At 43.4% G+C, this 25,987-nt stretch overlaps 1 protein-coding gene across 1 annotated transcript in view; it reads left to right on the forward strand.

The window, feature by feature from the left end:
- LOC8024797 (multifunctional protein ADE2) overlaps nucleotides 1-25,987 on the forward strand; it is a 45,641-nt gene that overhangs the window by 11,030 nt on the left and 8,624 nt on the right. The window contains exon 3 of the mRNA XM_029977138.4: nucleotides 25,652-25,830. Coding sequence (XP_029832998.1) covers nucleotides 25,652-25,830 — 179 coding nt within the window. The remainder of the gene's footprint in view (nucleotides 1-25,651; nucleotides 25,831-25,987) is intronic.

The raw sequence follows: 25,987 nt of genomic DNA on the forward strand, positions 1-25,987 counted from the left end.
CGTTTACGCGAGCTGTATGGGACGCTTTTTAAGCGTGATTGACACATTGACACTGTTCGAGCTATTCAATTCCATTTGCCAATCCCGACGCCAGGCGAGTATCGCTTCTATGCAGTTTAAATAGTTGGATCCTGAGGAGAATGGGGATTGTGTACAAGACAATCGTCTGCAATAATCTATTTTGGCATGCATGTTTTTGCTCACTTTGCTTAAGTGGAAAGGGTTTTGTCCGGCATTCTTTGCCTGCCGTTGGACTTTCAACGGGAACGTGGAGAGAAGTTCGACCCAAGTTTCAGCTTCACCAAAGCTTGTCTGTTAGGCGCATGCGTGGAAATTGAAAACGAGCTGAAGCCAGCTGGTGGAGGAAAAATGCAATGATGTTTGATTGTTTCACTATATAAAGTATTTATATACGTATATATTTTTTTTTTTTTGCGAAAATAAAGTTGCGGATTGCCGAACGCTCATTTTTTTGCCTAAATGTAGCGCTAGCTGTCAGAATTAGATGCCAACATTTCAGAACTAACGGTTACCTTATTTCTGCAATTTTCGGTGGAATATTGGGACCGAATGCGCAATAACTGAGTGGCGCCAGTTACCGGAAACGGACAAAAACGTTCCCGTTTTCCCATTTAAATGTTCAGAAAATTACTTCTAACTTTTCAATGGAATAACGTTTAGTTCTGAAACTTTGACATCTGGTTGGGACCGCTAGCGCTACATTTGTGAGGATAATAAGCGGTCTGTGATGCGGATTTTATTTGTGCGGCAAAAGAAACCTTGCACAGGACATGCGTTTGCTTTTATATGCTGTGAACAATAAACATTGCTGATCATTTCACGAAATATAAAATAAGTTACTTTAGTAACATTTTTTCTCTCTATAATCTGGAACTTTTGTGTAAAAGTCGGGCACACTGTCTATAAGTCAAACTTCATTTTACCAAAAAAAAAAAGTACACGGAATTGTGATACTGTGTTGGAAAGTTACACTGAACAAACACGTAAGAAAAGAACACGACTTGCATTGAAAGCGCATATAACAGCGCTTCTACAAGTACGTCGTGTTTTTTTTTTTCTTCTGTCTACCATATTGTCCTATAGCATGGGTGGGCAAAATACATGCAAATATGTATCGAAATACAAATACAAAATACTTCGTCAAAAATGTATTTAATTACAAATCTAATTACATTTCCAAAAAAGTATTTAAATGCAAGGTACAAATACAACCAAATGTATTTGGTCTCCTCCAAATACTTTTCCAAATACATTCCTCAAAATTTGCGTCGGCGACTTCAGGGCACCTGCAACGGGTTTCTGGGTATCTCATTTTAATTTTGCATCGCACACTCGGGAGTTAGTGTGCGAGGCTCTAGTAACGTAATGGAAATATAATCACAAAAAAAAAAAAAAATGTAATCAGCTTGGACGTAATAGGTGAAAAAAGTACAGAGCTTCAATGAGCTTTTTTTTTGTCGATTACATTTTGGTGTAGACCAGCAAAGCACCGAGACGAGCAAGACGCGCAGCAATACCTAGAGAATTTGTTATTGTTGCATCAGAATTAATTGGGGGGCTAGTTGGTTGAACATCTAGGCGGTGGTTTTGAAAGCGCAAAAGACTGAGAAGAGAAGGAGGGGACAGGACAGAGCGCTTACTTACAACTGTCAAATTTAATAGAGCATCTAGAGAACGACAAGGTGGAAGTGAAAAAAGAAAAGGCAGAAACGAAAGATGAAATTAGAGCCACTGCTGCTACAAAGAGCATATTTAGTTTTATAAATCAAAATAAAAATTATTTTAACTTCAGCTAAAGGCAAAATAATTGTCGCGTAAAAAACTGTCTATACTACAAAAAATAAAAATAAAATAATGAAATAGAAGAAAAAAATAACAAAAGAAGAAGAAAAAATACGCTGAGAAAACGACTAAACGTCTTCAGGTAAAACACCGCTAGAACTGAAGTTCCTTTTGTGTTTCAGGTCTTCAGGGGAAACATCGAAGGAACTGGAGTTCTTTTTGTGTTAGGGTCACTGATGGCGCGCTTATACACTTGTCGCCACTGGTGAGGATGACTTGAGCCTCGTACAGTTCTCTGGTGTTTTTGTCACGGTACCACTTTAGAACTTTGGTGTGGTTGAATGTTGGTGAGCATTTGCAGTCTCTGACATGCACCGCAAGATGTCCTGATGGTGCTGAGATCAACGTTTGGGCATGTTCTCTTAATCTGGTATTAATACATCGCCCCGACTGACCTACATACACTTCGCCGCAAGTAAACGGTGTTTGATATACCACTCCACTTTGACATTCTACATACTTGAGTCGATGTTTAACACTGCACTCTGCCTGTTGATGCTGTTGGCAATTGATCTGAGGGCAGAGCCTTTTTAGTTCTTCCGGAGCTGAAAGCACGACTTGGACTTGAAACTTCGCGGCTGTTCTCTTCAAGTTGTGGGACAAGCGGTGTATATATGGCACGGTGTTTCTTGCGTTTTTCGGTGTCACGTTTTTTATTTGAGGTCATCAAGGATTCGGCGACGTCATATATTATGGGATTCGGATATCCCGACGCTTTCGGTCTTTGTACTTGAGCATTGAAGCTTTCCCCCGCTGAATGTATGCAAGATTGTTTAAGAGCTGTATTCAGGCAATTTTTTGCAATTCCTCTTTTAATAATTTTGGAAAATCTTGCATACATTCAGCGGGGGAAAGCTTCAATGCTCAAGTACAAAGACTGAAAGCATCGGGATATCCGAATTCCATAATATATGACGTCGCCGAATCCTTGATGACCTCAAATAAAAAACGGGACACTGAAAAACGCAAGAAACACCGACCGACTGTTCTGCCATATATACACCACTTGTCCCACCACTTGAAGAGAACAGCCGCGAAGTTTCAAGTCCAAGTCGTGCTTTCAGCTCCGGACAAACTAAAAAGGCTCTGCCCTCAGATCAATTGCCAACAGCATCAACAGGCAGAGTGCAGTGTTAAACATCGACTAAAGTATGTAGAATGTCAAAGTAGAGTGGTATATCAAATACCGTTTACTTGCGGCAAAGTGTATGTAGGTCAGTCGGGGTGATGTATTAACACCAGATTAAGAGAACATGCCCAAACGTTAAAATCAGCACCATCAGGACATCTTGCGGTGCATGTCAGAGACTGCAAATGCTTACCAACATTCAACCACACCAAAGTTCTAAAGCGGTACCGTGACAAAAAAACCAGAGAACTGTACGAGGCTCAAGTCATCCTCACCAGTGGCGACAAGTGTATAAGCGCGCCATCAGTGACCCTAACACAAAAATAACTTCAGTTCCTTCGGTGTTTCCCCTGAAGACCTCAAACACAAAAGGAACTTCAGTTCTAGCGGTGTTTTACCTGAAGACTTTTTAGTCGCTCTCTCAGCGTATTTTTTTCGTCTTCTTTTGTTATTTTTTCTTCTTTTGTTTTTTTCTTCTATTTCATTTTTTTTTATTTTTATTTTTATTTTTGTACTATAGACAGTTTTTTACGTGACATTTATTTTGCTTTTAGTTGAAGTTAAAATAATTTTTATTTCGATTCATAAAACTAAATATGTTCTTTGTAGCAGCAGTGACTTTAATTTCATCTTTCTTTTCTTCCTTTTCTTTTTTCACTTCCACCTTGTCGTTCTCTAGATGCTCTATTAAATTTGACAGTTGTAAGTAAGCGCTCTGTCCTGTCCCCTCCTTCTCTTCTCAGTCTTTTGCGCTTTTAAAACCACCGTCTAGTTTTTATTGTTGCAACTCGCACCAGTTACGAAAATCTGGACGACCCGCGCATTTAGAATGTTCCAGGCAAACATATGGTGGGAATTCAGGCTGGAAAGCATCACAAGTTGTTACAGGCACTTATTTAGCCAGTCTGCCTGTGAACGTTGATTTCGTCGCTATTCTGGCCCTAGACTAGCACCGTAATCACAAAGTCACTAAACGCTTGCGCTTGATTGAGAGACACTGCATTCGGCGCAGAACGTAGTTTTCTTCCTGCTCTGGACAGAGACAATAAGTTTGAGAAATGTATTTTCGCCCACAAAATTGTATTTAATTACAATTGTATTTGAAATACACACGTTTTAGTATTTAAATACACACGTCAAATACATTACCCAGTTTGTAATTAAATACAAATGCAAAATACACAAAGTAGTTGAAATACGTATTTCAAATACTTGTATTTGAAATACTGCCCATCCCTGTCCTATAGTATGCGTGTTTGTTCAGTGCTTTTAATTAGTTTTCCTTTTAGTGCCTTTTTAACAAGATATTGGTCTGTCCTATGTAATACTGCTCCTTCGAACACGTATGGACCAAAAACATAGGCGCCGAAATTTCGTTGTAATATCCCTTTAATATATTTTTATTTTTAGTTTTTTTACAAGTGTGGGCATACTAAATTGGGAAGCCGATTCCTGAACCTCAGGAATCGGCTTCCCAATTTAACGTACCTCAGGAGTATGCAAAATATGTGCGTAGGAAAAGTAGCGAAGACGCCATTTTAAGGGGAAATCCTTACCCTCCCTTTACGCGAAAAAGTGGCGGCGTTGTCCCCGAAAGATGGTCATAAAAATGCGTCATCAAGCACGCGCCTAAAAAATAAAACGAAGCACAGCAACGCGGATACCTCGTCGCGGAAGGTGCGCTCAAGGTCAAAGCGGACGCGCTTCAAAAATAAAACGCAAAGAAAAGCACAGCAACGCAGATGCCTCGTCACGGATGCCGTCGTGAAGAGCGTGATGTCACCGCCGGAGCGCCGTGTGAAAAAGGAATACGTGGCACGCTACTTGTAGGGATGCGCTGCGTGTAGGAATGCTTTAGCAATCCTACAACTAAGCAGTCTTAGGGGCACTGACACCCCAAAGGTCGTATTTTTTTATTGTCTAAAACGATGCAAGTTGCAGTCGTAGACACGCAAAAAAAAAAAAAAAAAAAACGCATCGCAGAAAAAAATTTACTGCGCGCCTTTTTATTTTTGGCGTTTATATCCCGCCGCTCACGAGCTCCAATTGCTTCTCTTGATCGGTGACGTCAAAAATCAGGAAATTTCGAAGCTTTGTAGGCGACATTTCTAAAACATTCAATAACGGCAATCGAAAAACAGTTTTTTTTAACGCAATTGCGAACGCACTACGGCCCGGCTCCTCTTTTTGAAATGCCAAAAATCGGAGTTCGGTGAAATGTCGCTTCCTGGATTTGTGTTCTCCCTCGGAAAACTTGGCGGCGCTCGAGCAGAGGATGATCGGCGAGTCGGGGAAAAAACCGTTTTTTTCCCGCGCCGGCGCCCTTCTATCCCGCCCATACCTCGGCGAATTCATTCATGAACTCGCTCATTCACCTTCATTCACATTCACGGCGTGAATCTGAATGGCCCTGAATGAATTCTTGAAATTGAAAAAAATCATGATGTCATGGTGAATGACTTTGTGAATTTGAAAAAAATCATGATGTGATGGTGAATGACTTTGTGAATTTGAAAAAAAAATCATGATGTGATGGTGAATGACTTTGTGGATTTGAATGAATTCGTGATGTGATGGTGAGTGACTTCGTGAATTTAAATGAATTCGTGATGTGATGGTGAATGAAGTCGTGAAGTCGTGATGTGATGGTGAATGACTTCGTGAATTTGAATGAATTCGTGATGTGATGGCGAATGAAGTCGTGATGTGATGGTGAATGACTTCGTGAATTTGAATGAATTCCTGATGTGGTGTTGAATGAAGTCGTGATGTGATGGTGAATGACTTCGTGAATTTGAATGAACTCATGATGAGTTGTGATTGTGAATGGCTTCGTGAAGTGAAGAATTCATTGTGATGTGTATGACTCAATGAATTCGTGACGTGATGGTGAATGGCTGGTGAACACGATGAATCTGTGATGTGAGTGGCTCTTGAACTTGACAAGTTCGTGATGGGAAGTAATACCGTAAACTTAATTCTCGACGTGATAGTGAGTACGGTTATGAATTCAGAATAGGCGGAAAACATGTTACGCAGGCGCTTGCTTGCTTGCTGGTTGTTTTCATCCTTCACCGCAAACGACAGGGACCCATTTGACTTTAGCGGTTTGGGCATCAGCCTCGCTGCGTAGCCGTGCGCGCCTCAGCGCGGTGGCCTTTTGTCGAGCCAGGACCTGGTTTTAAGTGGCTGACACAAAATGGCGCCACAGTCCTATTCCACGAGAACTGCGAACTCGTGAAGGGCTACCAGCCGTGAAGTCAAATTTAGTCCGGATGAACCTGAAGGACTTCATGAGTCATGCGGAATTCATGATGTGATGGTGAATTCCGGTGAATTCGTGTTGACCGTGATGGTGAATAACTTCGTGAAGTGATGATGAACTCAGATGACTTCGTGAAGTGATGGTGAATTCGGACTAATTCATGATGTGATGGTAAATTCACGATGGTGAATTCTGATGAATTCAGGGTGATGGTGAATGACTTCGTGAATTGGTGATGTGATGGTGAATGATTCAGTGAACTTGGAGGCGGCGGTGATGTGATGGGGATGAATTCTTGGCGCGGTTGAACGACATGATGTGAAGGGGATGAATTCTCGGCGGAGTTTGAAAGCCGTGATGTGAAGGGGATGAAGTTTTGGCGCGGTTCAACGCCGCGATGTGAAGGGCTACGAATTTGGGAGGTCAGAGTACCTTGTGACATGAATGCGAATGAATTTGGAGACGTGATTTTGTTTGTGATGTGATGGTGAATGAAGGGGCTCTAAAATGCCGACCTATGATCCCGCCTGCTCACCTACTCCTCGCTTCGGGTCGCGGTGGCAACGGCGCTTTGCTTCGTAGCGTCGTAGCGTGAAGCGGAGGTCCGAAAGAAAGTCGAGCCGCAGGAGACCGCAAAATTTGACTCTCTGCACTGGCGCGGATCGCGCGGGAACTTCAAATTGGGCCATTAGAATTTTTTTTTTTTTAATTTACAAATATTGATTTTCCAAGTTTCGAATTTTGAGGGTAATAGGGAGTTTTCGTAGACCGCGCTGCCCCCTCCGCTAAGCGTTCCGCAACGAAGAAGTCGCTACTGCGCCTGCGCGCCGATAGCCTTGACTGTGGAGTTTCCGCTGTCGCAGCGGGTTGCGGAGGGCCTTGCGGGACGGCGAAAACGATCTACGAAAACTCCCTAATGTCTCGGCATCGTTTTCAATCGTTTCGGATAATAAAGAAAAATATTTTGATGTGTCAGTGCCCCTTTAAGTGTCTCTGCCGATTTCTTTCTGTTTTGTCAATAAGATTGTATGAGAATGCAACTTGGATGTTTAGGTTTTTCCTCATCTTTTGCCCAAAGCTTCGTGTTGACTGCCCGTAGATAATCGTCGTCATAGCCTTTTTGGTTTGTTTTTTTTTTGTAACTCGATCGTTTTCTGAAAGTTGACTTTTGATAGTCAACCGAGAGCCAACTATTGATAGTCGACTATCGATAGTACTGTCGATTGTTTTTGACACTGTCGATAGTTGTTTTACACTATCAATAGTTTTAGAAAAACTATCGGTAGTCAATTTTTCGATAGTTTTGCACAACACCGAATCCTGAGACGGTGCGCGAGGAGTGAAAAGGGTGCGGCATGCCGTATTTCCGTATCGCTGGCAAAATTCCAATGCCAAAAAAGAGTAAAAAAAAAAAAAAAAAATGGCGGGAGAAGCTGCGTTGGTTGCGGCATGGTACATTCTGGACAGATTCTGGGCAACGTGATTTTTATTTGACCTTTCCAGTGATGCAACGAGGTAGTTGCACCACTGACTGAGAAGTACTTTAAAGCACTCCTCGTAATTATAGCAATCCTGTTTCCGGCTCACAAGTGCCAAGAACTAAATATTGCTTTTTAATGAGGATTATTTCGCGGTTTTCATCTATCCGCATAAAACTGAACACAGAACTACTATCATGCTCTGCGTTGCACATCCGACATTCCTAACTCTTCTTCCCATCCTCCTAAACGACCGTGCGTGTCCTAACATAAAAAAAAAAAACGGCATTTTAAAAGTTAAAAACGAGACGTCGCGTATATTTACAACACTTATCTTTTCTGGTGAAGTCTCAGCAACCGTTGCATTCGTTTTCGCTCACGAAGGGTGACTCGCAGGGAAAGTAAGAACTCAGTGCTGCCGGCTTTATATTTCAATAATGCACACACTTGCAGACTTGCGCTCAGAAGCAACTTGCCCCTGTTTCACTTAAACTTCTCCTTTATAAAACTTTAGTGCGCGCCAAACTTGAATATGCAGGCTCTCTCTGGAACCCTGGCGTATCCCTAGCATCATCCATTGAATCCATTCAAAATCGTTCCGCGGGTTTTATACTTCCTAACTATCACCGTACAGCCAGCGTCACCTCCATGAAAGCGTCTCTATATTTGCCCAACCTCTCCTTTGACACCCTAACCCAGCTGTTCGAACCTCATTATTTTCAGAACCATCGTACATGTCGCCGCGCACCGATCATCCACTAAAAGTAGGAATCCCCTGCTGCATCACCTCCACCTTTTATGCCTCCTTCCTCCCTGACCTCCGTCGACTGGAATCTCCTTCCCGCATCCGTAGTCTCACTTACTGACGCTGAAACGTCAGTAATGTAACGGACGCTGAAACGTCAGTAATGTAACGAACGCTGAAACGCCAGTAATGTAACGAACGCTGAAACGCCAGTAATGTAACGGACGCTGAAACGCCAGTAATGTAACGGACGCTGAAACGCCAGTAATGTAACGGACGCTGAAACGCCAGTAATGTAACGGACGCTGAAACGCCAGTAATGTAACGGACGCTGAAACGCCAGTAATGTAACGGACGCTGAAACGCCAGTAATGTAACGGACGCTGAAACGCCAGTAATGTAACGGACGCTGAAACGCCAGTAATGTAACGGACGCTGAAACGCCAGTAATGTAACGGACGCTGAAACGCCAGTAATGTAACGGACGCTGAAACGCCAATAATGTAACGGACGCTGAAACGCCAGTAATGTAACGGACGCTGAAACGCCAGTAATGTAACGGACGCTGAAACGCCAGTAATGTAACGGACGCTGAAACGCCAGTAATGTAACGGACGCTGAAACGCCAGTAATGTAACGGACGCTGAAACGCCAGTAATGTAACGGACGCTGAAACGCCAGTAATGTAACGGACGCTGAAACGTCAGTAATGTAACGGACGCTGAAACGTCAGTAATGTAATGGACGCTGAAACATCAGTGATGGCGGTTCTAAAATCGCCATCACTGATGTTCTGAGTAATGTTCCATAGCGATTCTTTACCTTGTTTTTTTTTGCGTTTTGTTTTCATTTTTCACTTTATATTGATGTATAATTTTACTCCTCTCTGTAATGCCTTCGGGCCCTGAGAGTATAATAAATGAAAATGAAATGAAATAAGGCCACAAAACCGAAACTCGTGTATCGTGACCCGCTACTCCGCGACCATACACCCATCCTGTAAAATGTCACTGTAAAATTGCAAGTAAACACACAAAGATGACACCGATGCAATTATCTTGTAAAATATCACCTTATTTAGTAAAAACTGTGTCAATATGCATAAAAAAACTAAAGTTTTTTTTTATTTTTTGAATAAACGAAACATAAATTTAAAAGGACACTGACATCCCCCCAAACTAATTTTTATTTTTTTACCAGGCGATTTATTATGGTGTCCGAAAACTATCCAGTCAGTGTTTTGCTACAGCGTCACGTATATTTTTAATAAAGTAAAAAAACGCAATTGCTTGAAACCGAACCCGGGATACGGGAGGAGGAAGAAATATAGAGGAGAAGAGAGTTTGCGGAAGTCACGTGGCTGTGCAGCTTTTTTCTCTGCAATCATAAGAGGGTATCATATTTCTTTCCTATTCTTAATATTGTATGTGCCTTCGATGACCAACGACTGATTACTTTTGGTGGTTGTGTCTAAAGTTCTAAACCATAGAAAAGGACTTGTGACCATGGAGAAGAGAGTGAGCGTGACTCAAACCTGCCGGTTCTCGATCGGCGGTGTTAGGGTGGAAAGAATACGAATTTCAAGCTGCGAATTGTTTTCTGGGTAATTGGGTTCTTATATTTCATGTACAAGTAAAAACCTTGGGGAGCCTAAATACCCTCCTGGCAGTGTCCCTTTAAAGGGGTCATGAAACAGCTTTTCAACTTTTAGGGGCGAAGCTCCTTAGGGGCTAGCCATGTCCGTATGTCCGTCCGGCGTGCTCCTGCTCGTGAGTTCAGCAGCGAGAGCAAAAAAAGAAAAAGAAAAAAAAAAAAATGGGGGGCCTTGAGATGCCATCCCATCTGTTGAAAATAATCCCTGGAGAAGGGGAACAAGGGGGACAAAGGACAAACATAAATCTCCGAACTCAGCTAGGTGACTGGTGAGCGACTGAAAAAATCCTTGTTGGTGTTAGACTCTTGTTGGTGTTAGACTGGTGGCAACTGATAAAACCCGTTTGCTCTACTGACTTCTAACCCCTGGTTAGCTCAGTTGGTAGAGCGCTCCACCTGTAATGGAGAGGTCCCGGGTTCGATACCCGGACCAGGCGGATTTTTTCAGTCGCTCACCAGTCACCTAGCTGTGTTTGGAGATATATGTTTGTCCTTTGTCCCCCTTTTTCCCCTTCTCCAGGGATTATTTTCATCATTCTTGTCCAGCTCGCTTGCACCTTTGCATTCAATTGCATTATAATTAATCCCATCTGTATTCTTAAAAAAAGAAAAAGAAGAAAATTACACATTCTTCTACTGACATGAATGAAAACGGCACCATCAGCACTACCTATGACCAAAATCAGTATCAAGAAAAAGAAAAAAAAAAAAAAGTAGGGGGGTTCTGAGTAGGGATGCCGCGAACCACCCTAGGTTCGAAATCGAAAGGTTTCGATATTTTTGAACCGAACTAATGTTCGATCGAAAAGTTTCGATATTTTCGACCGTAGGGAGGTTCGAAATCGAAAAAAATTCGCAACTTTCCAAAATCGTGGGGTTTCGAATTCGAAAAGTTTGAAGCTTTCACGGTTTCTAAAAGTTCGGGTCGATGGTTTCGAATATTTGTTTACTTGAGGTTCGATAAATTCGAAGATTTTGAACTTCCCTAATTTGAAAATTCGAGAGTTACGAATGTTTCAAATTTATTTGGAAGAAAAATTCGAACGTTTCGAATTTTTAAAGACCTAAAGTCGATAAATTCGAAGATTTCGAATTTATTTCTACATAAAGGTCGAAAAGGTCGAAGGTTTCGATTCTCTTTTAATGCTAAATTCGAAAAAAGAGGAAACCTTTTGAAGTTTTCTGATTTCTTTGAAGTCCAAGTGCGCAAAGTTCGAAGTCCGATTTTCATGTTCCGCCACAGTTTCAGTTTCAAATAACCTTTTCACGCCTCACTGGTTTTCACGAAATCAGGTTTAGAAAAGTTCGGGTGTGATATTTAGACTGCACAAAGTGGGTCAGGGAAATAAATGAGATGGCGAGTGCCCCGGATGTGCTGGAATATTTGCCAGTGCAGTGACGTGTAGATCAGTAATTGTGACCGCCAGCCCGGGGTGGTCATCGTTCGTTTTCATCCATGTCACAAAGAGAATGTGTGGTATGGAACGTGGTTAGATACGCATTTGACCGCAGCGTGACATGGATGAAAACGAACGAAAGGCTCGGCATGCTGCGGCTCAGCGTCTACGCAGACAAGCACCACCAGAGCTTCGCCCCAATCAACATCATTCACCACGTGGAGATGCGGTTGTTTTCTTTCTTACTCTATTTCTTGCGAACTTCATTCCCAGTCTCGGGAGTTTGCATCAAGATCAACATACACCAGCTCGCGTGCACCTTGACAATTTTTTTGTTTGTAATTGCTTTGGAGGTTTATTTTCTGGGGCAGAAGAAACGCCGAGCAAAAAGCACAGAAGCCGACACAACTTGAGGTCGAAGAGCGTTCTACCGTACCATTGGCCTCGGAAGAGGAAAAACAAAAGGGGGGGGGGGGGGGTGGGGGGGGGGGGAGGGGGGGGGGAAGGAGCTCAGCTCCAGTCTCTCCCCCCCCCCCCCCTCCCCCCCCCCCCCTCCCCCCCCCCCCCCCCCCCCAGATATTTTGGACTGTTAAAGAAAACAATACGGGGAAAGAGGGCATGGTCGAGATTATTTTAATCTGAAATTATTTATGCATATGTATAACTACTGTCGCTCTTCACTGCATAAAAGATCGCGTAGATGGCCGGTTCTCACATGCAGCGAAGCGCTGATGTAACGCTGCTCACGTGCCGTCAGGTACTTATCGTATGCCATGAGCAACAGTTTTGACGGTGCGATACAAAGCTGGTGAACACTCCCGTCGGCACGTGCTTAGCACGAGGTTAGCGCTATTAAAACCGCTATGCTTGTAGCGCCCCGCTGCATGTGTGGACAGGCCTTTAGAAACTCGTTGTCAGGAGGCACTACTCGTCACATGCTCGGTGGCTCGAAAGTTCAAAGCTATGTCTTTTCGACCTAAATAACTGTGCCATTGGTAAAAAAATATTCAATAAATAAACATAACAATAAATGCAAAAATAAAAAGCTGAAAAAAAAAAACACTATCAAGAACCCGCCGGAAGTGTTGTATTCTTGCATATTCAGAGGCCCAGAACTATTAAACGAGTATCTCCTACCAAAATGTGTACAGGCCAAAAGGAGCACGTCCCAAGATCGTAAAATGAGAAAGAAAAAAAAAAAAATTGTGACGCGCTGAACTTGAGCAATCTAAGAAATCTTCCCCCATGAGTTAATTTATTCCTCAACTTGAAAAAAAAAAAAAAAAAACAAAAAAAAAACACAATAAATACATTATTTTGTATTCTGCAGATGGTAATGCTATGTACTGTCTCTGGTGTTAATTTGAATGCGATACCCCCAACAATGTAGGCGAAACAAATTACCAAGTTTAGAGCATAATTGTCCGTAAGTACATGTGTGTTCGTGTGTAGGTGGAGATGACCTTGAGATTGAGACTATATAAGGAGGTGGACTAAATAAATAAGTTAGGTGAGTTTGAGACGTCGTCCTGTCTATTTTCTGTCCCTTCTACGTTTTGATGTTTCTTCTCTACCCGTCTCAGGTTAATTCAACATGCGTAGGTACATGTTTGGATATTTATTCGAAACTCGTCTTGAACAACAATAATCACATCTCAAGACGGCACTCACCGAGGCTATACATAGATCATTCTTAAAAAGTTTAACACCTCTACCATAAATAGCTCCGGCTATAGCGCGCTTCAGATATGGCACAAACGAGGATTGTCAAAAACCCGTCGTCCTTCCTCCCTCCTTCGGGAATCTATTTTTCTAAAACCAAGCATGCCAGATGATTGATATAAACGGCATTGACTTTCGCAAGGAATGCGGCATCCCATGTAAAATTGTGAAGAAAAAAAAATTACGAATGTACCTCACTGCGTGAATCCAAATGAAACCGCCCGCCGGTCTTTCGAAGTTCGTCGAACTTTGACTTTTCAGGAATCGAGAGTTCGCCAATTTTCGAATTCTTTAGGTTAATAAATTCGAAAGTTCGAAAATTATAGAATTTCTTAGCGTAGGAAGGTCGAAAGTTCGAAAAGCTTCAAACTTTTTAGTGCAAGAAATCGAAGTTCGAAGATCATCGAATTGCAAGAAATCAAAGTTCGAAAATCATCGAATTTTTTAGTCTATCAAGTTCGAACGTTCGACAAGCATCGAATTTTGCAGCGTAATAAGTTCGAAAATCGTTGAACTTCTTAGTCTAATAAGTTCGAAAATTCGACTTCCGTCGACTTTCTCGATATGAAAAGTTCGATAATTCGAAATCTTTCGAACCTTTCGATCCGCTTGATTCGATCACCGAAACTTCGATTCGAAAAAAGTTCGCGGCATCCCTAGTTCTGAGTTGCCGTCCCATCTGTCTTCTTGCAAAAAAAAAAAAAAAAGACAGCACATTCTTCTACTGACATGAAGGAAAACGGCACCATCAGCACTACCTATGACCAAAAGCAGTATCATCAGCACCACCCGATTGGAGCGATACGCCCCAATCAACATCATTCACCACGTGGAGATGCGGCATTTTTTTCTTAGCTTTCCTCCTCAACTCACAAGTCGCACACTGTACCAAACAGTTCAAGAAGACGGAAAGGAGAGACTCCCCTCTTCCTGGTACCCTCGTTTGTGTGCCCGGACACCGCCATTCTCTCCCCCTTAGAAGATCAGCCCGTCGCTCAAAACTCGGACAAAAGTTGCTTTCCCCACGCCGTCCACCCCTAAGCTGACAGTGCTGCGGAAGCTACGTGATCCTTGGGCCACACTTTCGTCACGTGATCACGCTTCCTCGCGCATACCCACCTGCAGAAAATGAGGGCAGGTGATGAAAGGGAGGCAGCTGATTCGTCTGACAAACGCATCGCTTCCACCGCACTGTCAGCTTAGGGGTGAAGTGAACCAGTGAGGTCCGGTGTCGTGTGACATGCATTTGGGGCGGGTGATGTGATTTGAGTACCGCGGATGTATCGAAGTGAAAAGGCATAGAGCTTACGAAGGGGAGGAGGTACGAAATAGTCCGCTGTGGTTTCAAATTTTCGTACCGAAAATCAGGCTCTTGACTTCCTATCTTCCTTCTTTTGGCCCACCGCTATTAGTAAAATCCCAATCTAAATAATTTATCCCAGCCCAAAATTCGTTTCATGGCCTATTTAAGTTTAGCGCAGGTTATGAACGCTGTGGTGTAACTCGGTGGTAACGCTTCGCACGCAGCGGGCCAAAGTTCGGTTACCGCTGCGGCGGGCGATCTTTTTCGAGGATTGGGTAACATCGACGACTACAACATCAACAACGATCTCCTGTGCTGGGAAGAGCCCTTAGCATCTATCACTCTAAAATTAGAGACATCCCTAGAGGCAATATTGGCACCAGAGTGAAGGGGGTGTGCGCCATTAAATTGCAAACGTTTTCCACGGGTCCTTTGTTCTATGGTTAGAGTTGCTCCCTCTCTAAAATCTAGGCTCTCTGGGTTTTCGTCGTTTACGATGAAGCGAAGGCCGTGCCGCAGGGCTCTTGTTCCGTGACGCAACGGGCGTAAGGTTACCTGGTGCGCCGTTGTTGAAACGGGATTCCCCGGCAGAATCAACCAGGGATACTTGCATCTCACAGCCTCGGATCTGTTGTCTGGGACGGTGAATCGTGTGCACAGAGACGTGCTATCGGAATGGAAATATTCGCGCGAAATCTCATCCTGGATTTCGTTTATTTCCATATTTATTTTAGCACATTTCTTCGTCTTGACTTGGGCGAAATAGGCCACGCGATTTAAATCCTTTGCGCGTGCAGACGATGCGAGGGCTTCGGTCGGGTTTTCGCACTGATCTTTACGATAACTTGGTTTCTCTTCGTTTATTTGTATGTTACAACGATGTAGACGATGCACCGGCAAACGCTGCATGGTTCTTGTTTCGTTTTCACGCCCTGTTTAGCGGGCGGAAAGCGGATTGGTGTTTAGTCGAGGAACACTGGGCGACGCGTACCGCAGCCCCCCGTGGCGTCACGTCGCTGCCGTACACTGATCAGTGTTGCCATCCCCCTAGCTGCCGATATTCAGTTTCATTTTACGTCCGAGCGCAGTGGATGCTACGAGCCGTCGGAACCGGCCGTGTGTGGATCACGTGACCTTGGAGAGGGGACATAGGGACCATACAGATCATACATACTAACTCTAGAGGAAAAGGTCCGCCATTTTACCATGCATTCTGGCTGCCGCAAGCGGCGGAGTATGCAAGCGGACCCTCGGGGTCCCACATGGTTATCAACTGCCTTCGATTTCACAAATATATCAGAGCAGTGTCATGAACTTCAACAATCCACGAACCTACCGGTGGGAAGATATTCGCGTTCCTTTCGAAGCTTTCTTTTTGCATAGCACGCAGATGTACGGCCTCCCGTCAAGACTATAGATAACCGGCTTCGGTTATCTGGTTTAGTTTCGTATTTCCGAGCGCGGGTGGCCGCGTCCGAAAATACGAAACCACGGAACTAACAAATTTTCGCGATTTCGACCGAAGGGAAGGTAATGCAGCGTAATGAGTATGCTGCTTTTGATAAACCTTAGAATAGCTTAGAATTTAGTTTGCAACGTTAAATTATCACTGTTTATATTGCTGAGAGTTTTCAGTCTTCGCGATTACCATTGCGACTGTCGTCCTTCAGCTGGCAACATTGGTTTCTTTCTCTCGTGTTCTGTCGCTCTCTTTCGCTCCTCCTCACCCACTCCTCCTCTTCCACCTTTACCCCCCTGATAGGGACGCGCGGAGAGCGTGGCTACGTCCACAAAGCTAGGAGCTAGGATAGCTCGTAGCGTCCGCTGCGTACGGACGTAAGGGGAAACGGAGATAGCAGACGTAGTTTTGGTTTTGCCGTAAGCGCCCAAAACCAAAATTTAAGCAAAAAACGAAAACAATGTTGAGAAAAGAAAGCTCGAGGTACACCTAAGCATTTGTTGTGATGCAAGCCGCTCGTCCGCTCCCTTTGTCGTCTGCTACGTACTAGCGGGCGCGCGCTTTGGGATCTCCGAGGCCATGACGGAGCGGCCAATGGGCGCCCCGTCGACGCGCGACAGCCAATGGAACCGATTGCCGAAACTAGGAGCCGCTTTCGCGCTTCGAACGAATGCCGTCAGCTCGCTCCATGGGACAGTTTTCGCATTAAAAAGACCTTGTAATTCAGGGACACTGCCAGAGTTGAAACAGTCCGAATCCGAAAATATTGACCGGGCTGCCCTTCTACCAATTTGCCAGGGGACGCTGAGCAGCGCGCAGCATAATAATTCATACATGGGTAAATTACTTCCAGAATGTAATTTAATTACAATTACTTCGCTCCAAAAATAGTATAACTACAATTACAATAACTGCTACGTGAAAAAAAAAATCAATTTACAGATGACTTCTAAAAAGTAATGCAACTCCTCTACAATTACTTATATATGTCCAATATGAAATAGCAATAATCGTAACACGTGCTTGTCCCCAGTTATTGACAGGGTTTGTGTCTGCGGTCTGGTGGTTATTTGGTTTAGTTGTGTATGTGCTTTATATTTAAATGAGTGTTTTGCGGGAATTTGCATATGTATCCGGACTGCTGTGTGCGTTTTTTTGTTTTTTTTTTCCTTTATTTTTCATTGTTGTTTTGCGTGATATCTTTCAATGACTCCTTTGATGTTTTATTACACCGCTGCCGGGTTCACTCCCACAAGCCGCTATTGGCTTTTGACGGACCCGCATATGTATGTATTGTATCTATATTTGTGCAATAAACATTATTATTATTATTATTATAAGTTATATCTGAGAGCGATCCAACTTGGGCTACACAACTTTTAACGAGTTGTTTAGAATGTAACACATTAAATGTCACGTATTGTACTTTCTTTTTGTGAATTTTGTGAAATTAATGACAGAACCTGACCGTTTGGGATAATGCAGTCCTATAGTTCTATATTTTCGATAAATAATAATAAATTAGTTCATATACTCGACGCCAGATCGCTAAGGTAAATTTGAGTTGACAGACTTCCGTCAGCCAGGCAGGTAAAAATGCGACAATTACTTATATCCAAATATTTTAATAGTTTTAATAGAAAACTATGATCCCCACGCACTAATACGACCACATTCTCATACAAACATATTGTTATTGCAAATTATTTACATTGAGTTGAAATTAGAATGGCCCAGAAATATATAAGAGCCGAATCGGGGCTCCCGAATCAATGGTGACAATATTCGCAGGTGCGAGGTCAGTCTCCAAAATGCTTATGCAAATAATATCCGAAGTAAAACCAACAGTAAATAAACTTGAACATAATACACAGAAACAAATGTGCGTCAGTCCTGAAAAAAGGACGTAAAAAGCTGTAAAAAAAAACAAACTTCATATACAATTAAAATCTTAACCTCGGCTGAAAGCTGAAGCTCAATATTTTTTTTTCCTTTGAACATCTTGGCATGTTTACGCCATTGTTTCCTGCTCGCACCGCAGACGGCGCCACACGGCGCCGTTGAGGTAGGCTCCAAAGAATCTCAACTCGCAGTGTAAGCAAAAAAAAAAAAAAAAATGCGACTTTATTTTTGATGTGTTTGTGTTTGTGAGTTGGTGTCTATCTGTTCGAGTGTGTCACCGAGCGCTAGGCCGCTTGTGCGAGCGCTGCGGATTTCGGAGAGGTTCCGTCGGCGCCGAATGTAATTTTGCCTCAAATTTTGTAATTACTGATGCTAGAAAGTAATTAAATGACAATTCATTTAAGCCGAAAGTAATTACAATTACGAAAAAATAATTAAACTACAGTAATTCAGTTAGCATAATTGAATTGCTACCCAATTGTATGTACAGGGTGTCACAAAAGAAAATTTACACGGTCTTTTTTACCGCAAAAATAAACTAGGCATCGCCGAACGCTCATTCTCCGCCCAAAGGTAGTGCTAGAGGTCACAACCAGATGCCAAAGTTTCAGCCCGATCCGATAACTTAATCAAAAGTTATAAGTGATTTTCTGAAAATTTCAATGGGAAAATGGCGGCCGGCGCAGTTTTCAAACACATGGGGCTCTATGGCACCAGAAACCGAAAACGGGCAAAAATGGGCTCCATTTTCCCATTGAAATTTTCAGAAAATCACTTATAACTTTTGATTAAGTTATCGGATCGGGCTGAAACTTTGGCATCTGGTTGTGACCTCTAATGAGCGTTCGGCGATGCCTAGTTAATTTTTGCGGTAAAAAAGACCGTGTAAATTTTCTTTTGTGACACCCTGTATTAATCGCAAGAATCGGCGCTTCAGCGGTGGAACCCCTAATGTTTTGTATGGAGGCCCCTGTTCAGGGACTAAAATATCAAGAAATTTCTAAGGGCGATTCTTGCGTCGAGCACGACCGAGTACAACTGCTTGCGACATGCGGGTTGCTATGGCAACAGGAGCCAACGCAGCTGAGCAACCCGTACGCCCGTTGCAGTCGGTCGGGCTCGACGCGAATTAACCTTAAGTTTTGCGTTGCTTTTGATTGATACATAGTGAGTCGTAGGTTTATTTTTAGGTAGAAATCAGTGTAAATTTACCTTTGCCTCGCTCTTGAAGACAGCGTTTTGTTTGACCCGTCTGCTGTGCTTACAAGACCACATACTTCAGCTTGGGCGAGTTGGTTAAACATGCTAATACTTCGCAGCGCACAACAGACAACACACCATCAAAACAGATACACACAAAGAAACAACACTCACGCAGCGCTGACTGTCAACTCTCGGATATATTAATCTTCGTTCTTATCTTTCACCCTTACGCACTAAAAAGAACTAAATGTTAACCAAGGAAGAACAGCGAAAGAAAAATAAAAAGAAAGGGGAAAGATTAATATAGGAAAGAAAGATGGAAAGAAATGGAAGAAAATAAGATCTAGTCCTACTACAGTAAAATTACTGAGGAGGTTTTCCTAAATAATATAACTCTTTTCTTGATAAGCTAATCGACGGGGTACTAACGCATACTCCGTCTAGCAGGTCTATGCTCGCGGCTTCGATGATTTCTCGAGTTAGTTTGTTGTTGCTTCGTCCCAGTACTGTGCAATTGCCCAGAACCGAAAACTACCGAAAAAGAGAACGCACTACAAGGCCTGTTATAGTGCCCTATATTCACAACATGTCACACAAGCTTAAAAAAGTAGCTAGCAGAGTCAACGTCGACGTGGTTTTCTCAGCTCCGCAGAGACTTTCCAGCCTGTGCAAGCGGGTGAATGGGCCGCCTATTCGAACAGAGTGCTGCACGAAAAATCACAAGACCAAGTTCGTTTCCTGTGCAGAGGGAGTGATATATTCGTTCCCTCTTACGTGCGGGAAGCGTTACGTTGGGCAGACGGGGCGCTGTCTCAATGACAGGCTCCGGGAACATAACTGCAACGCCATTAACGCTAACTCAGGCCATCTGGGCATTCATTGTAGAGATTGTGGATGTTCCCCCCTTCTGGGCAATTGCACAGTACTGGGACGAAGCAACAACAAACTAACTCGAGAAATCATCGAAGCCGCGAGCATAGACCTGCTAGACGGAGTATGCGTTAGTACCCCGTCGATTAGCTTATCAAGAAAAGAGTTATATTATTTAGGAAAACCTCCTCAGTAATTTTACTGTAGTAGGACTAGATCTTATTTTCTTCCATTTCTTTCCATCTTTCTTTCCTATATTAATCTTTCCCCTTTCTTTTTATTTTTCTTTCGCTGTTCTTCCTTGGTTAACATTCAGTTCTTTTTAGTGCGTAAGGGTGAAAGATAAGAACGAAGATTAATATATCCGAGAGTTGACAGTCAGCGCTGCGTGAGTGTTGTTTCTTTGTGTGTATCTGTTTTGATGGTGTGTTGTCTGTTGTGCGCTGCGAAGTATTAGCATGTTTAACCAACTCGCCCAAGCTGAAGTATTGACCAAGTTCATTTCTAGTACATCGGGCTCCGTTCAGTTTTACCATTTGCATCCCAACGTCCTGGTCACCCTTATTGCTATTGGTATTTGCCAAGCGCGGACATTCAGTTATTGCCTCCGAGTACACCTTCTACCTCCAGAAGTCAAGGTCCTGTTCGGAGGTTTTACCCCGTCCGTAGGCCACGGCAGAAGGCTTTGCAAGATTCTACAAGCTGAGTGGTATCGACAGGCAAGACTTTATAGGAACAGTTTGTACGTGTTTTTGCACAACCAAGCGAGTCCACCCTATGGAGGAAGAGTGTGGCGCGAGTACTCCATCCTGACGGATCGTACAACTGAGTCTCTGTGGCGACTCACCCTAAAGCATCTTAGATCTATCACTCCTCGCAAGACAAGAACCCAAAGCCTACCTCTTCATGTCATTGGTGACATCTCCTTGCCTCCAGGAGTGCGAAAGGTACTCAGCTTTGGCCCTAAGTTTGCGGTTGAACCCCGCAAGTCGGCACCTGAGCTGTTATCTTTGGTCCGGCAGGTATCTCAGAGAGCCTCTCTCACTGACGTTGATCGGTGCATTTCAGAAGGTGTAGACGTTCTTTCACATCATAAACATCCGGTAAGACCACTGTCCATAAAGAAGGTCGAAGCATACTTAAAAGAGCATAGCCTATCTCTTCTTCCTGCGGACAAAGAAGGTGGTTTCGTGCTCATGCATAAAAGCGAGTTTGGCACTAAGGCCTGTGCAGCCGTAGAGTCCGTTTTTCAGTGCCATTATGACATTTCCTTAAGTACAATCAAAAGCAGAGCCAAGCAATTATGTAATTCGCTGGACCTGAAGCAACTTGCTTCATCCATTGACCGTAAAAAACTGTCTAGCCTTGAGATTTTCTTCAATGCCAAAACACATAAAACCGAGTGCCCCCTCAGGGTGATTGTGTCAGAAAGAGGCACGTGGCAAAAATCCATCGCTTTGTTCCTTCAAGAAAAACTAAACCTTCTTGACATAAATGATCCGTATTTGATTAGAAGCTCGGATGACGTCTTGCAATTTCTTCAAGAACCAAAGGACAGACGACTCATGGCTTTTTCTATTGATGTAAAGGATCTCTATTATGCCCTACCTCAAGATCGGCTCCTGATGTGCATAGAGGACAGTGTTGACTCCTTTGGTGTAATAGCCTTCCAAAATGCAGCAGGGGTGTCCATTAAGGGTTTCCTGGACCTAATATCGACCTATTTGCATTCTACCTTTGCCACCTGGAATGGATCAACATATTTACAAAAAACAGGAATATGTATAGGGTCCTGTATAGCTCCTGTGCTCAGCGACCTCTTTCTGGCATTCCACAACAGAATCTTACAGCAAAACTTAGACAGTTCTAAAATAGTGCGTGTTTTTCGTTACGTGGATGACTACTTGGTTTTTCTTGACAGTAACAGTCGCACCTTCCCCACCTTGGTAGCCGATGTTCTTTCTACCTTCCAGAAACACCTTGATCCGTTAAAACTTACCCACGAACTTCCGGTTGAGCATTCCATAAGATTCTTAGACCTTCGATTGTTCCTTAAAAACTGTCACATCTGCTGGTCTTATGAACCGAGGGCAAAAAAGCCACTACTTCATCATAGTTCCGCACACTCGAAACTTGTTAAACGAGGCATTGCAAAACTTTGCCTAAAAAACTCCCTCAAGAAATCCTGCGTGCACATGACCGACATGAGCTTCAAAAGCAACAACAAACTAACTCGAGAAATCATCGAAGCCGCGAGCATAGACCTGCTAGACGGAGTATGCGTTAGTACCCCGTCGATTAGCTTATCAAGAAAAGAGTTATATTATTTAGGAAAACCTCCTCAGTAATTTTACTGTAGTAGGACTAGATCTTATTTTCTTCCATTTCTTTCCATCTTTCTTTCCTATATTAATCTTTCCCCTTTCTTTTTATTTTTCTTTCGCTGTTCTTCCTTGGTTAACATTTAGTTCTTTTTAGTGCGTAAGGGTGAAAGATAAGAACGAAGATTAATATATCCGAGAGTTGACAGTCAGCGCTGCGTGAGTGTTGTTTCTTTGTGTGTATCTGTTTTGATGGTGTGTTGTCTGTTGTGCGCTGCGAAGTATTAGCATGAAAGACCACATAGTGAAGGTAACGACGAGGTTGATATGGGGGGCACTCTTCTAGACGGAGCTCAGCTTCGAGGCATCAACGTTTGCCCACTTGGATTGATGGTTTTCATTTGCATGTTACTGTCGCTCTTTTTCTTTCACTTAATACATTTATGACTTTTTTAAATTTACCAATTTGGTCTAATTTTCATACTGTCACCCTAAAAAGCTATTTGACTGTTGTGAACGGATGAATAAATATCAAATTATTAATTCTTGTTTAGCCTCTACCCATACAACATAGGCCACACCCAAACTACTTGGGGCACAAACGCCACGTTGACGCTTATGAGCATTTTTCTTGGACGGTGTATTGATGGACAAAAAATGGAAGTGCTTTGAATTATTTCCAAGGACGAGAACATTCCACCGCCCTAGTAGTTTTGATTACATCGTGTCACTTGCGGCAGAAAAGCGGCGTAAACTGGCAATGACTTGTGTACCAATCGTGTTGGGTGCATCGTGCTTTTCAATGGGGCTACATTTCGAGCAAGTGAATTGTAGACGTGTGCCTTCCAACTCCAACAAGTTAAACTCCCCCCCCCCCCCCCAAAAAAAAAAGAAAAAAAAAAAGAAACTGTTTCTTGCCGTGTATTACACAGCCGAGGCACCGCACTGTTACAGAGGTACTACACGCAAACCATGACGTTACTTGACGTCACGGTTTCGCATGACGTTACGTGTAGTGCTGTGCAAGTTTTGAAATGGTAGTTTCGAATAATAGGCTATTGATATCCGCCTCGAGGTGAAGTGCGATAGTAGTATACTTCAAAGTGTTGATCGCGGCAAATTGGCCCCGTTGAGCGCGCTTCTTACCGAGCACCAGTGCACTGCGGAGAAACAACACCCGCGGAGCTCGCTTTTGAGGGTGTTGCTTCTCCCCAGTGCACCGGTGCTCGGTGAGAAGCGCACTCAAAAGGGCGCCGCGACCAATACTCAGAAAAGTATAAATATTGTAGCCGCGTGCTGAGGAGGAAAGTACTTTTAAAGCAGGATGGTGCACGTGCGGCGCGCGCGTCTGGTGTATTTAAAAAGAAACAGACTTTGTAAATATTAATATCTATGTGGCAGTAAATTTTTCAAAATTAAACTGGCTGTTATGCTCAAGTATATGTTAGGCAGAGATGCACCGACAACCCAAGTTAATCATGCGTGACTGGTGAAAAGGTATTTGTATATACCGAGAATATTTATAAATCCCCTAGATTAGGCATAGCTGGGCATCTCCTAGATTTGATTTTACATCAAATGTCCTTTCCTTGCCAACCCAATGAAGGCATTGAATTTTTGAGGCCACAGTTGGACATTATAGTTACGACTAAAATTAATTGAGCTTAGAATGAACAAATTAAAGCTTGGGGACAACCTTCTTGAATTCAGCTTGGTTTTCGTTTAAAGGAATACTGAATCGAAACTTAAGATATACCTCTCACGTTCAGAAGAGAGTTAAACATGATCAACTCAATCTGCTAATGATAATCACACGCTTCTATTTTGAAGGAATGGCTATATTTTTTGTACCGAAGGACATATTCCAGCAAGCACTCGAAGATCAGCCTTAAACCTGTTGCGAAGCGTACAGTGCCATGACGGCAGGGAATTTTGGGAACCCTCGGTACAGATCACGCGCTTTCTCGTTGCGACTGCGTGCGCATCGCGGCAGCTATGGCCAGCCGCCGTCGCAGCCATCTGCCATCCCGCCCATCTGCCATTGGCAGCGTACCGTATCTGTGGCAGCGTAAACACATTGCGAAAGGTGATTTGAATGCGTAATTGGTCGTAACTTACCTTCACGTCTTGCAGTGTCACGGAATCCACTTATTTTCCACCGCGACCGTGGCCGGGTTGGACTAGGTTTGACAAAGCATCGGCGCAGCAGATGAAAGAGGCGGTGCGGTACAAAGGAGAGAGATGAAGAAAGGGGCAGACGATTCGACTCTGGGGTGCTCGAACATGTTGTTGCTATGGTAATTTGCGCCTGCTCCCATATTCCACGTGGTAGCAGGAGGAAGGACGATAACAGGGGCGTACTGAGTACTCCCACTATTTGTCGCGCGGCACGCTTTGGGGGTTTTCGCAAAGGGTCTATTGACGTTGCAGACTCGACATCAATTGGTCCAGCACTGGCAAAGCTGCTTGGAGGCTGGCGTGGTTATGAGCTCTGCCAATTGAAGTCGTCAAAGCATTGCTACTTGGCCATTTTTAGTTGCCCGTTCCCCGGACAAGTTGAATAAGCTGGGAGAGAAGGGAAATCCGGCTCGACAGGGCTTGCGCGGACGCAGCTTGCTGCCTTACTGCCGCGGGTCTTTGCTGCTTTTACATTCATGGTGATGCAATGACATTCGGTTTACCTTTAAATAATGTGTTTTTCGAGCAAAAAAAAATTGGTGTCTCCGTGGTGGGGCCAGAACGTGGTTGACATTCAAACAATAAAATAGGTGCTAGAATTTAGTTGCAGTACCTCTTGAAGCATGACTCAGTATCGAAAAAACTATTCAATATTCGATTCGAAAATATTTGGCCAAAACTACTCTTTGCTTTGAACTCAAAATCCACTATTTGCACATGACTAGTCATGTGACATTGCAACGTTTAGTGGAAAAAAGTTTTCCACCAAACGTTGGAAACAAATGTTCCGCCAATTTTTGGTGAAAAGAGTTTCCCCGCTAAACCTCATGAAAATAATTTCATGCTGGATTTATGAAATTTTCCCTCTAAATTTAGCGAGCCTTTTGTCTGCTAAGTGTACAAATTATTTTGCTAAATTTAGAGTAAAAATTTTTACCAGGACCCTACAAGAAACGCGTGGGGATCCGCTGCGAAACCTTGCAATAACGGTCGTTGCCGTCGAAGTCTGAAGAAAAAGAAAGCGGGACAAGCCATGAGGCCTCACTTTTTGCACTTTAGCGGAGCAAGCACTGGAGGAAAGTCTTGCGAGAGTGGGAAGGCCCGCTAGTCTAGACCCGCAACAGATGTTGTGCGTTCCCTTGGAAAGTAACCCGTGCGTGCAGGGATCAAGACGCACTTTGTGCGCAAGCACGATGACAAGTCCTTCGTGGCCCGTAACTGTGCCATGGTGCCCATCGAGTGGGTGTCCAGGAGGGTGGCCACCGGCTCCTTCCTCAAGAGGAACCCCGGGGTCAACGAAGGCTTCCGCTTCTGCCCGCCGAAGCTGGAGACTTTCTTCAAGGTACCTACAAGTGCGCATTTTCTAGAGGCCCTCTGTGTGGTCTTGCCCGCCCCCTAAACTTCAGGTCTGCACTAAAAAATGGAAACGCTTAATTTTTTTTTTTATTCATTTAGGCACAAGATAAGCTTTCAAATTTCCTGAGACATCTTTTTTTCTA

Source organism: Ixodes scapularis, unplaced genomic scaffold (genome assembly GCF_016920785.2).
Source record: "Ixodes scapularis isolate PalLabHiFi unplaced genomic scaffold, ASM1692078v2 PGA_scaffold13__105_contigs__length_92229423, whole genome shotgun sequence".
Classification (NCBI taxonomy): Eukaryota; Metazoa; Arthropoda; class Arachnida; order Ixodida; family Ixodidae; genus Ixodes; species Ixodes scapularis.